General features: G+C 43.3%; 2 protein-coding genes and 1 non-coding gene across 3 annotated transcripts; 2 read left to right on the top strand and 1 right to left on the bottom strand.

Annotated features, from left to right (window-relative positions):
* The first annotated feature begins 231 nt into the window (after positions 1–231).
* Positions 232–3,469, top strand: LOC4351264 (ferritin-1, chloroplastic). Its single transcript, XM_015762679.3, has 8 exons — positions 232–619; positions 1,326–1,409; positions 1,490–1,550; positions 1,653–1,740; positions 2,493–2,554; positions 2,688–2,753; positions 2,867–2,930; positions 3,037–3,469. Exons 1-8 carry the CDS (start codon positions 321–323, stop codon positions 3,078–3,080), a joined length of 768 nt encoding a protein of 255 aa, XP_015618165.1. The 5' UTR covers positions 232–320; the 3' UTR covers positions 3,081–3,469.
* A 1,912-nt stretch (positions 3,470–5,381) lies between these two features.
* Positions 5,382–11,180, top strand: LOC9271171 (ubiquitin-activating enzyme E1 2-like). The gene is made up of 7 exons (XM_015764278.3): positions 5,382–5,494; positions 5,582–5,931; positions 6,634–6,851; positions 7,759–8,553; positions 8,648–9,516; positions 9,726–10,158; positions 10,340–11,180. The coding sequence occupies exons 2-7, from the start codon at positions 5,694–5,696 to the stop codon at positions 10,934–10,936; spliced, it is 3,150 nt and encodes a 1,049-aa protein (XP_015619764.3). The 5' UTR covers positions 5,382–5,494; positions 5,582–5,693; the 3' UTR covers positions 10,937–11,180.
* A 619-nt stretch (positions 11,181–11,799) lies between these two features.
* On the bottom strand, positions 11,800–11,871 carry TRNAP-CGG (transfer RNA proline (anticodon CGG)). Its single transcript has one exon. It is a non-coding gene; the product is annotated as a tRNA-Pro (tRNA).
* Between the last annotated feature and the right edge of the window lie 1,154 nt (positions 11,872–13,025).

Here is a 13,025-nt window from a genome sequence, read left to right as displayed (position 1 = left end):
AGACTAACCGATCCATCAGAGACAATCCGGGAAGGAATAGTGGTTAAGCTTGACCGACTCCGGTGCGGCCGGGCCGGGCTCCACATCAACCAACCACAAGCCCAAAATATCCTCTCCAGCCACGAGCCCGCCACGCGCTCCCTCGCCTTCGTCCCATCTCGACCGTCCACGTGTGGCCCATCCGTGAGCTCCACGCGCCTATATCTATCCCTTTCTATCACCTCCACCCCTACCACCGCACAATCTCATCACTCTTCACCCGCCGCGCCGCGAACTCCGGAACCGAACGCCACACGCGCCTTCCTCTCACTTAATCCGCCATGCTTCCTCCTAGGGTTGCCCCCTCCTCTCTGGCCGCCGCCGCCGCCGCGGCGCCTACCTATCTCGCCGCCGCGGCCTCGACCCCTGCTTCCGTCTGGCTGCCTGTGCCGCGTGGAGCCGGAGCCGTGGCAGTGTGCAGGGCCGCCGGGAAAGGGAAGGAGGTGCTCAGCGGCGTGGTCTTCCAGCCATTCGAGGAGCTCAAGGGGGAGCTCTCCCTCGTCCCCCAGGCCAAGGACCAGTCTCTTGCTAGGCAAAAGTTCGTCGACGAGTGCGAGGCCGCCATCAGCGAGCAGATCAAGTCTGTTTTCCTCCTCCTCCTCACTCTGCCTTCCATTTTTGAATTTCTATTCCCCTTTCATGTGCGCATTTCTTCTGCTTCTTCTTTTTTAAAATTTAACAAAAATCTCTGTGCCTCCTGGTCATTTTATTTTCTTTGTTAGTGATTGGATTTCGTAAAGGGTTCATTTTTCATCCTATAATAATTTCTGCTCTTGGGATGCGTCTGTTCTACAGTGCTGCAGATTTTCCCAAACATTTTTTTTACATGGACCAACGGATACAAAATTATTTTAGTCCACAATAATTGATGTAAATAGGAGAAAAGACACTTGTGCTTAGCTAAATTTAGACCCTGTTTAGATGGGACTAAAACCTCTTTAGTCCGATGTTTGGACACTAATTATAAATATTAAACGCGGACTATTAATAAAACCCATTCTATAACCTGAATTAATTCGCGAGACGAATCTATTGAGTCTAATTAATCCATGATTAGCCTATGTCATGCTACAGTAAACATGCGCTAATTATGGATTAATTAGGCTTAAAAAAATTTGTCACGCGAATTAGCTCTCATTTATGTAATTAGTTTTATAAGTAGTCTATTTTCAATACTCCAAATTCATCCGATATGAAGTCCCTGTTCCAAACACCCCCTTAGCTTGTCATCCGTAGTTATATTCCGAATTGGAATTCAATCCTAAAAAATAGTTCAATCTTTGCAGTGTGGAGTTCAATGCATCGTACGCGTACCACTCCCTTTTCGCCTACTTTGACCGTGACAACGTTGCTCTCAAGGGATTCGCCAAGTAAGCCATCACCACCCCTCATTAGCCATCACCAAGTAGGAAAATTGTCACCCATGTATCGATAAATTCTGTTCCTTCAGATTCTTCAAAGAATCCAGCGATGAGGAGAGGGATCACGCAGAGAAACTCATGAAGTACCAGGTAACTTTACCTCTGCTTCGTTTGGCACACCAGGAAAACTGTAGGCTGTACCACTATAATCATGCGCCCAAATGCTAAAACTGCCATGTTCTTCTTTGTCAGAACATGCGTGGAGGCAGGGTGCGGCTCCAGTCCATCGTCACACCCTTGACAGAGTTCGACCATCCTGAGAAAGGGGATGCCTTGTATGGTGAGTTGCTTTCAGCTTGTCCTATTATCTCTTATGTTTTTTATTCCATGGTATATGTACTTGTGCTTCTGCTTACGCCTTACTGTGTGCTAGTCTGAGTGTCTGTTAATTATTATCTATGTGAAAATTTAAGTGGTTGGATCCTTAAGGTTGGGAGGAGCCCTTTTTTTGGCAAGAACAGGGGAACTTCCTTGGTGAATGAGCTCATTCGCCATCCAGATTCAGCAAGGATACTTTCCTCTTCAAAAGTTCCATGTTGAATCCTGATGTCAATTACTCTCCGTTTTTTAATGTATGACGCGGTTAACTTTTTGAGATACGTTTAACCATTCGTCTTATTCAAAAAATATATATAATTATTATTTATTTTATTGTGACTTAATTTATCATCAAATGTTCTTTAAGCGTGATTTAAATATTTTTATATTTGCAAAAAAAATTGAATAAGGTTAAACGTTAATTAAAAAGTCAACGGCGTCATACATTATAAAACGAAGGGAGTAACTTTCAATAAAGGCTACTTTGTTTTGTAAAAGCTTTCTTTTAAACATTTTGGACTGCACAGAAAAGATTCTCTAAATTCTAAACGCTCCTAAAGGAGAAAACGTCATTGTATATTTTCCATCATTTCACCTTATGGCATTTGCTAGTGTCTCCAGAAAGTAGCATGCACTGGCTGTTTGTTGCTGTACATACCTGTACAAACTTTGTGTTCCCCTATGTTTTACCCTCTAGCTTGCTTGTGATTTCAGCTATGGAGTTGGCCTTGGCTCTCGAAAAGCTTGTAAATGAGAAGTTGCACAACCTGCACAGTGTAAGATATTCTCCTGTTATGCAGTTATGCAGTAATGCTGAACATGGATTTAGAATGCGTTGTATAATTCTCAACACTATTTTGAAAAGAAATATATGGTGAAACTTGAAAATGTGTTGCCGTGAATCAACAGGTGGCATCAAGGTGCAATGATCCACAGCTGACCGACTTCGTTGAGAGTGAATTCCTTGAGGAGCAGGTAAAAAACCTTCTGCCCACTTGGGTACTGAACTAGCTCTTGAGATGTTAATATTCAACTGCTATGCTTTAGTGAATTATGTTTTGCTGAAAATATCTGCCTTGCTCTGAAAGGTTGAAGCCATCAAGAAGATCTCTGAGTATGTCGCCCAGCTGAGAAGAGTGGGAAAGGGGCATGGTTAGTGTGTTTTGTCAGAAAATACTTCATTTGATGTACTACCATCTATCTATAGACCTGTGGTTTGACTCATCAGTTGTTGTTTGCTACGTAATTTGTGTTGCAGGGGTGTGGCACTTTGATCAGAAGCTGCTTGAGGAAGAAGCTTGAATGGAGGAGACGGTGTGAAGGGCAGTAGTAGGTTTCGTTTCTTCCATCCATGGGATCATGCAGCTAAAGAAAGAAAATAAGTCGAGTCTGTGTATTCATCAAATTAAGCACGCAGTAGCAATGGAGTGAATGAACCAACCAATTTGGTCATGAACTTCCCCCTGTGTCTAGGTCAGTAGAGCTTCAGAATCATGTGTATGTCGCGCGTCCTCGCAGAAAAGGAACATGGCGCGGCTGGCTGTAGCGATACTTGTGATATTGTGGCTATGCATGGAGTCATGGTGATGGTGTATTTTGGGGAGCATTTACACGTTTGTTGCTAGAGAGATTTTGCTGGCAGCCAGTAAGGAACAGTATGATAATCCATTGTGGTGTTAATGCTTGTTTCATCGTGCTTATGTCATGTTCCTAGTAGTTTATGTTAGTAACTCGAAGCCTGGCAAGTTTTTATGCATATATGTCCCTTTGCTTTGCTGCCTCTGAAAGAACAGACAAAAGAAAAGGAGAGAGAAAAAGAAGAGGATGGGCCCATCAAGAATAATTGGGCCTTAAGTGACAGCTTATGTTTGAGTTTGAGCCCACCTTTGCTGGCGTGGTGAGGCTCCACATTATAACACGTCTATATCTCTGCTATTATAAAAACGGAAGATGTTTTTATCTGTATTTTAGCACGTTATTTATGTTTGAGTCGGTTTTTAAGTTTTTTTCTTGGAAATGCAGATCCGTGTTTGAGTTGGTTTTTATGTCCGTTCGCTTTTAGAAATGCAGAATGAATCGTATGAGAAATCTCTTTTAAAAAAACTCGTATGGTAACGAACTCCTAATTGCAACTCATGATTTTGTAAAATAAAATATCCAGGCGAATTCCCACGGTGAATTTCACCATAGCTAAACCGTATAACAATAATAAGATTAAAATAGACTATGCAGTTGCAACGCACATGCATTTTTTTAGTCTCTAAAACTTGCAAACCGGGTCATGTTAACATATCTCTAATCTTGCAAAACCAGGTCACATTAGATATAGCATTGAGGGTGGTTTTGGCTGACGCGACACTAAAAGGGAAAAATAAAAAATAAAACTCACGTGGGATCCACATGTCAGTGAAACAAATATTCTTCCTTATCTCTCTCCCCATCCTTCGGTCTCGGCGATGGCAGAAGTAGTGGAGGCACGGACAATCGGGGGAGTGAGGAGATTGTGACCGACATGCGGCGCGCTCGATAGCAGTGGCACACCTCGTCACCTACAAGCCGGGCGTCGACGCCGCCCACTTGTCTCATGACGGACTGGAAGGGTGGTGACCGACAAAGAAAGGATTGACCTAATACAGGAAAGACACGCAACAAGCGACATGTAAAAGCTCGACGCTGACAATCCAAATCAAGCAAAAAGTATAGCAGTATGTTGAGCACCCAACATTGATCCTCATCGGCACCTTCCTCTGCAATGAAGATATCGAGCACGAGGTGGTCCCAGATAAGGAACAATATGGGCTCGTTCTATGTGATGTTAGAATGCCCGCATAGGTTGTCGTTGTCGTCGCCGCTACCGCCGCTGCCGAACCACAACGAGGAGATGTGGAGAAGCCAGTCGACATCCTTTGAGGACGGTGTCGAGCATCACCAGGGTGCGGGAGAGAGATGGAGAGAAAAAAAGAGGAGGAGGAGGAAGGAGAGGAGAGGGAGAGAAGGGAGGAGAGAATTATATGTGGGGCTGTATTTTGTTTTTGCCATGCAAGTGTCTAGTCAGCGTAAGTGGACCGAGTCAATTTATCACGTCAACGGAGCCAATCCATACATACTGCGGTTTTTGCAAGACCAAAGATGCTATATTTGGGTTTATTGTTAAGGGATGTATTTTAAACTCAACGATAAGATGAGATGAGAGACGTGAAGTGGACTTTTTTCCAAGACTCCTCTTGTGTCTTTCGAGATGGTTCCATGGCCGGCTGTGTTTAGTTTCTAAAATTGGGGAGAAGTTAGGGAAACGTTGGTAATTTTGAAAAAAAATTGAAAATTTATGTGTGTAGAAAAGTTTTGGATGTGATGTGATACGATGAAAAGTTGAGAGTTGAGAGAAGTTTGGTGTGAACAAAAAAGGCCGGAGTTGATGTGCAAATAGAGAGAAGCATATGCTCATGGCGCCAACGCAGGAAAGCACTCATGCTTTGCTTTGCCTTTCGTTTCTTTCACTGCCAACTGGGCCCCACCCCCACATCTTTCATCTCGTCTCAAACTCAAACAACTCCCCTTCTCCACCTCCTCTTATCAGACGCACAAGCGAAGCGGCCACAATTTACAAATTAGCCCTTCTTCTTCTTTCCTCCTCAAAACCCTAGATAGAGTATACAAGGGAAGCGAAGGAAGAACCAAGTCGATCCACGAATAGGGAGACGAATCCAAGGTAGAAGGTGAGTTCCTCCAGTCCATCGCCCAACTCCCTCATCTCTTGGTGCGGTGCTCCCTCCCGTCTCACGCCCAGCCGGTCGGGTGTGTAGGTCTCGCCGTGGTTGCGTCCTGGATCTGACGCGGCAGCTCTCGCCGGCTGCCTTCAGCCTCGTCCTCGCGGTGACCGTCGCTGTCGGCCTCCTCGGCGGCGCCCTACACTATATGCTTACCCGCAAGCGGGAGGATCTCGCCGGCGAGGTCGTCCACGACTTGCACAAGAAGACCCGCGCCGACGACGAACCCGCCGACGACAACCACACCATGACCACCGGCAGAGCGCCCGAGATCGATGAGGACCTTCACAGCCGCCAGCTCGCCGTCTATGGCCGCGAGACCATGAAGCGCCTCTTCGCCTCCAACGTCCTCGTCTCTGGCCTCAACGGCCTCGGCGCCGAGATCGGTACGCCTTAATTAGCTTCCCAAAGCCCCTCATCTACTCTACATACAGATCGACCTTATTGAGTAAAGGGGCAACTTGTCTTCAATTACCACTTTCCTGCCACAATCGATCTTATCTATTATAGACCCGTAGACAGTTATCGATATCACTTGTGCACAAGTTGATCTTTCGCTACTCATTATTATCAAATTTTATCTCAATGCGTGCTTTACGATCTCCATGCTGGGTTACTGCCCTCAGTTCCGCAAGTTCTACATCTTGTTACTAGAAATATGAAGCGTGGTAGCGTGTGCTTCCTATTAACTGATTCTTCAATTTTAAGATTTGTAAACAATGATTATAGGAGCAGCTCAAATTGTCAAACACATTGACGCTCTTGACTCTTGAGTCCATTCTTTGAACCAGAGTTTAAACTTTTCCCAGTTGTGCTGGGGTGCTCTTACCCCCTTATTACATTTTAGGAGCTTGCATCATACAACAAATCTGTGTTAGTTCTGGTCAGTCCCCTGTGCTATGCAATAAGCTAAGATGCTTGAGACTTGGCATATAATGCTTAACCACTCAGAATGCAATGTCTACCTTGTGAAATTGGGAGACCTTTTGAGGATTCAAATCACATGATTGTACAAGTTTTTGGCTTTGCCTTTTTCATACTTTCAGATATGCTGTTGAAATTTACTTAATGCCAATGTCTTCCTGCAGCCAAGAACCTTGTCCTTGCGGGTGTCAAGTCCGTAACCTTGCACGATGATGACAATGTGGAGCTATGGGACTTATCAAGCAACTTCTTCCTCACAGAGAAGGATGTTGGTCAAAACCGTGCTCAAACTTGTGTTCAGAAGCTACAGGAGCTCAATAATGCTGTTATTATCTCTACTATAACCGGTGATTTGACTAAGGAGCAGCTTTCTAATTTCCAGGTATGTGAGCATGCAGTTGATTTGTGATCTCCTTCCTTGCTGTTTGTTTCTTCTACTTCATCGTGTATGCCTGTTAATCTTAGATTTCAAGTAGTCGTTTCACTTGTACTTCAGTCCATGTGAGCTGCAAGTCTGTGACTACAGGCTGTGCATCTTTTATTTGATCTTAGTCTAGGAATTGTTGCTACTCTTCATAGAAAGTATGGAAATTCTTTATAGGCAATACAGTGCGGTTTCACAATTTACTAAATATATGTTTGAATGAAGAAATAAAGTCAACAATTATGTATAAGGAAGTGCACAATCAAGGTATGCAAAATAGTATTTACACACCAAATTTCATGGAGTTTAGGATTAACTATGCATGTGTATCACTACTAGCTTCCTCAAATTCCTCTTCTGCTTGATATTTGGAATAGCATAAAGGTTCGTTGCATTCATTAGGCCTTCAGCCCTCAGGTTTCTGTGGTATTATCGCCTTTTTCCTTTGATTGCTTGATTTTTGTCAAAGAAACATCTTTTACATTCATTGGAACTCCATATTTAATATTTAGCAACAGTGCAACACATACTATTTAAACTTAGTGAATTTGGTCTTAGTAGTTAGTGTTATCATCGTATTCCCACACAATAGCTCTATTAAATTTGTGCCAATTACTGATAAGAAAAATTAAGAGTAAAGCTGTAGTAGTTCCACATCATCTCAGTAGACTACAGAGACAATCGTGTGAGTCTGCTTTAATTTTGTGGCATGGCAGTAAATCCTTCATACTAATATGGCCTGCAAAAGGTCTGTAGTAGTTCAAGATAATATTTCAGAGCCATCTTTCTGTTTTGAGCAATGACTGTCTCTTTGTATTGCATATTTTCTTATTCTTGGAATAACCATTTCCATGTGAACATACAGGCTGTGGTCTTTACTGATATCAGCTTAGAGAAAGCAGTTGAGTTTGACAGTTACTGCCACAACCATCAGCCACCAATTGCTTTCATTAAGTCAGAAATTCGTGGCCTTTTTGGCAGTGTCTTTTGTGACTTTGGTCCTGAGTTTACTGTATTGGATGTTGATGGAGAGGAGCCACATACAGGAATAGTAGCATCGATCAGCAATGACAACCCTGCGCTTGTTTCCTGTGTTGATGATGAGCGTCTGGAGTTCCAGGATGGTGATTTAGTTGTGTTCTCAGAAGTCCATGGAATGAGTGAACTAAATGATGGGAAACCAAGAAAGATTAAGAACGCTAGGCCTTATTCTTTTACTCTAGAAGAAGACACTACCTCATATGGGACATATGTTAGAGGTGGTATTGTTACTCAGGTCAAGCCACCAAAGGTTCTTAAATTCAAAACCTTGAAAGACGCCATTAAGGAACCAGGAGAATTTCTCATGAGCGATTTCTCCAAATTCGACCGTCCACCACTTCTGCATTTGGCTTTCCAAGCTTTGGATAAGTTTAGGAATGATTTGAGGCGATTCCCTATTGCTGGGTCTAGTGATGATGTGCAAAGACTGATAGATTTTGCTATTAGCATTAACGAGTCCCTGGGTGATAGCAAACTTGAAGAGCTCGACAAAAAGCTTCTGCATCATTTTGCAAGTGGTTCCAGGGCTGTTCTGAACCCTATGGCTGCAATGTTTGGTGGCATTGTAGGTCAAGAGGTTGTGAAAGCATGCTCAGGGAAATTCCATCCACTTTACCAGGTTATAATCTGTTTCCTTCATTATAATAACGTAAATCCCTTTTTTTATCTGCACTCTTCATGTAAACATTAATGTAATTTTCCTGGTTTTGCAGTTCTTCTATTTTGATTCTGTTGAATCTCTCCCTGTTGAACCATTGGAGCCAGCCGAGTTGAAGCCAGAGAATACTAGATATGATGCACAAATCAGTGTTTTTGGATCTAACCTTCAAAAGAAACTTGAGCAGGCGAAAATATTTATGGTTGGTTCTGGGGCGCTTGGATGTGAATTCTTGAAAAACCTAGCACTAATGGGCATTTCTTGCAATCAGAATGGAAAGCTGACAGTGACAGATGATGATGTTATTGAAAAGAGCAATCTCAGTCGCCAGTTTCTCTTCCGTGACTGGAACATTGGTCAGCCCAAGTCCACGGTTGCTGCTACTGCTGCTATGGCAATTAATCCTAAGCTTCATGTCGAGGCCCTTCAGAACAGAGCAAGTCCTGAGACTGAAAATGTGTTCAACGATGCCTTTTGGGAGAGCCTGGATGCTGTTGTCAATGCGTTGGACAATGTTACCGCAAGAATGTATATTGACTCCCGATGTGTATATTTCCAGAAGCCACTCTTGGAATCTGGGACTCTGGGTGCTAAATGTAACACACAGATGGTCATACCTCACCTAACAGAGAACTATGGCGCATCCAGAGATCCACCTGAAAAGCAGGCGCCGATGTGTACTGTACATTCATTTCCTCATAATATTGATCATTGCCTAACCTGGGCTAGGTCTGAGTTTGAGGGTTTGCTTGAGAAGACCCCCACTGAAGTAAATGCCTTCCTATCGAATCCTGGTGGATATGCAACTGTAGCAAGAACTGCTGGTGATGCACAGGCTAGGGATCAGCTTGAGCGCGTTATTGAATGTCTCGAGAGAGAGAAGTGTGAGACATTCCAAGATTGTATTACCTGGGCCCGGCTCAAGTAAGTTAGCACATCTCTTGAGCACCTTTAGCTTATTACGCATAGGGGGTGAAGCTGTGTACATCTGCTTGAATTTCATTATTGCAATATGCAAGAATATTCCAAAATTTAAATTTTGCAACTAAAGCATTTGCTTTTTGATTGTTGTTTGCATTTTGCAGCAACTGACATACACTTTGCATTTTGTTTGTATTGATTGTTCATCTTAGGTTTGAGGATTATTTCTCCAACCGTGTGAAGCAACTGACATACACTTTCCCTGAAGATGCGATGACCAGCTCTGGTGCTCCTTTCTGGTCTGCTCCAAAGCGTTTCCCACGACCACTGGAGTTCTTGACATCTGATCCAAGCCAGCTTAACTTTATTTTGGCTGCTGCAATTTTAAGGGCAGAGACATTTGGGATACCCATACCTGACTGGGTCAAAAACCCAGCAAAGATGGCTGAAGCTGTTGACAAGGTGATTGTTCCTGATTTCCAACCAAAACAGGGGGTTAAGATAGTTACAGATGAGAAGGCTACTAGTCTTTCGTCTGCATCTGTTGATGATGCTGCTGTCATTGAAGAGCTTATTGCAAAGTTAGAAGCAATTTCCAAAACACTGCAACCAGGATTCCAGATGAAACCAATCCAGTTTGAGAAGGTTAGTTTCAATTTTTTTCCCTGATAAGTTCGAGAGAGTAAATGTGATTTTGTTTTCCTTAGCTTTTCCTTTGTAGCCAATCATGCACCTCTAGGATGAACACCCTTATGACCCTAAAGAGTTTCACAAATTGTGTTAGCTTTGAGAGTTGGTTTTCTAAGCCGCATTCATGTACGTGCAGGATGATGACACCAATTACCATATGGACGTGATAGCTGGTTTTGCTAACATGCGGGCAAGGAACTATAGCATTCCTGAAGTGGACAAGCTGAAGGCGAAGTTCATAGCTGGCAGGATCATCCCTGCCATTGCCACCTCAACTGCGATGGCTACTGGTCTTGTCTGCTTGGAACTGTACAAGGTACTCGGTGGTGGGCACAAGGTTGAAGACTACAGGAACACATTTGCAAACCTTGCAATCCCCCTCTTCTCTATGGCTGAGCCGGTCCCTCCCAAGACCATCAAGCACCAGGACATGGCCTGGACTGTTTGGGACCGCTGGACCATAACTGGCAACATCACGCTGAGGGAGCTTCTGGACTGGCTCAAGGAGAAGGGCCTGAATGCATACAGCATATCTTGCGGCACCTCGCTGCTGTACAACTCAATGTTCCCGAGGCACAAGGAGCGTCTAGACAAGAAGGTGGTCGATGTGGCGAGGGAGGTGGCAAAGGTGGAGGTGCCCCCATACCGGCGCCATCTTGACGTGGTGGTGGCTTGTGAGGACGATGATGACAACGACGTTGACATCCCACTGGTATCAATCTACTTCCGGTGAAGTAGGGGCTGTCACTCCGTTGACATGGCGTTGGATTTGGTCTTTTCAGAGAGACGATGTATAAGTTGCACCGGTGCCTGTAAACTAAGTGGGGGTTTAAGCCACATTACTGATTTTATTTTGCTACCATCTTGATAGAGCTCGTTCAGATGGGTGGTTTGTTACCATCCCCGAAACTTGATACGATACCATCATATTGATAATTGATGCATGATGATACCGTACGACTGAATTAGATATGGCATATGCCCTGTTTGCGACTCGTATGATGAACAGCAATTTAGTGTCTGTTTTCGTGAATCTGATCTTTTGATCGGTCGAACCTTGTGCACTTTTCGGTGGGTATGGCACCACCAAGTTACTTGTGAAATCTTTTGCTTCTCTGATGACCTGAATATCCATTTTGAGAAAACATTAGAAGCTCCAAGATAAAATAGTTTAGTGCTGATGTGCATCCATGATCCATTGTCTCTAGAGAGCAATATACAAAAAGATTGGAGCACATGCTTGGAATGTGCATTCAATATGAGAATGAGAATGCACGGCGTGGCCACATGGGTTCGTTACCTCTGAACGTGACCTTGTCCAGCTTGATTGTCGTCTGCATGTTGCGGAATTCGTTGGATCATGCAGCTGCTCCTCCTGCTCTTGCAATATACACTACCATATCATCTTCATCACAGCTACACCATAATGTAGCAAACGGCCCAATTTTAGCTGCCAATTATCTTGGAGTGCTTCTAATTTGCACCATGTACAGGACCAAAAAAAAGGAAAGAGAAAAAGACAGAGACTTGCAACATCAGAAAGAGTACATCACATCTGTAAGAGAAGGACCTAGTTGTAAATAGCAAAACGTTAAGGGGGTGTTGCGAGAATCGAACTCACGACCTCTCGCACCCGAAGCGAGAATCATACCACTAGACCAAACACCCTTTGGTGATAGACGTTTTATCATCTCTTTTGTTAAACCAATTTTCACACAAATGGTGACAGAGAAAATGTGCTAGTCCAGAAATAATTTCAGCATTTGTTTTGATAAACTAGTGATTATGGAACATGCAGAATTTAATTCTGCACATATACTGGGCATCATGGCCCGCCTTGCATGATTGAAGTAGCCTAACCTGCGAGCATGCTACCATGATTCATGAAAGGTACGAATACCAACTAAATCTAGTTTTCCTATGAATATAAAGCTTTCTTCTATGTTTTTTCCTCAAGTATTGGATGGTACAATCTGCAATCTTTCTTTAGAAAAAGCAAGTGGAAATTGTACACGAACGATCGAGTAGGTAATTGCTAGGACTAATGGAGTTAGCAGCTGTCTGAAAAGAAATTCAGAAGTTAACTGACCACTTCCATTTTCATCTCAACATCCTTTTGTCTTTTGGAGCATTTTGATCAGTAAAGGTAATATAAGTTGCAGATGAGGAGGCGAGGAGCCTGCCTGTTTCATATGCTTTGAAGCTGTCACTGTCTCGATGTCTTGTGAAGATTTCTTTGTGCTTTCTTAAGTTGACTCACTCCCATTGACGATCGACTCAAACATAAAAACATGCCAATAGAAGCACAACAAGTAGCTAATCATTAAACACAATAAGATGGTTAATCAGCCTCAGTCGCATCAAAGGTAGATGCCTTGTCAATTCTCTGCTTTGATTTAATCAGCTGTATAAGGTGTGTGAGGTGTGCAATGCAACTTGTGAAGCTCTTCTCTACCACCTTTTGTTTTGTATCAATGAATATAACCTGTGGGAGGCTGGTTTGACCTACTAACGCACGCCTTGTGCAAATGTTGAGAAATGTTCAAATGTGAAAGCTTCCACAAACTTTGTTGGTGAGAATTATTCCACATAAGAAGGTAAGAAGGATGAAATCATATAAAAAAGAAAAAAGCTTTGGATTATTTTTTTTACGATTACACGATAGACAAAAGGGCATGTAGCCTAGTGGTTGCAGAGACTTGAGTAGTACCCCAAGGTTTTGGCTTCAAATATTCATAGGAGCGAATTTCAGAGATTGGGTTCGTTGCGGGGCTAAATTCCCTATTTCAATGGCCGTATATATCCAGTTGGATGTGGAGGCC

Source organism: Oryza sativa, chromosome 12 (assembly GCF_034140825.1).
Source record: "Oryza sativa Japonica Group chromosome 12, ASM3414082v1".
Classification (NCBI taxonomy): Eukaryota; Viridiplantae; Streptophyta; class Magnoliopsida; order Poales; family Poaceae; genus Oryza; species Oryza sativa.
The sequence above is the reverse complement of the archived record's forward strand: the minus strand, read 5'-3'. Positions and strand labels throughout refer to the sequence as shown.

Bases quoted from the DNA above. Each gene is read 5' to 3' on its own strand.
- LOC4351264 (XM_015762679.3), top strand. From the start codon at position 321: ATGCTTCCTCCTAGGGTTGCCCCCTCCTCTCTGGCCGCCGCCGCCGCC. The intron at 620-1,325 runs GTCTGTTTTCCT...CAATCTTTGCAG, and splicing joins GCCATCAGCGAGCAGATCAA to TGTGGAGTTCAATGCATCGT. The intron at 2,555-2,687 runs GTAAGATATTCT...GTGAATCAACAG, and splicing joins AGTTGCACAACCTGCACAGT to GTGGCATCAAGGTGCAATGA.
- LOC9271171 (XM_015764278.3), top strand. From the start codon at position 5,694: ATGCTTACCCGCAAGCGGGAGGATCTCGCCGGCGAGGTCGTCCACGAC. The intron at 5,932-6,633 runs GTACGCCTTAAT...GTCTTCCTGCAG, and splicing joins CGGCCTCGGCGCCGAGATCG to CCAAGAACCTTGTCCTTGCG. The intron at 9,517-9,725 runs GTAAGTTAGCAC...TGTTCATCTTAG, and splicing joins ATTACCTGGGCCCGGCTCAA to GTTTGAGGATTATTTCTCCA.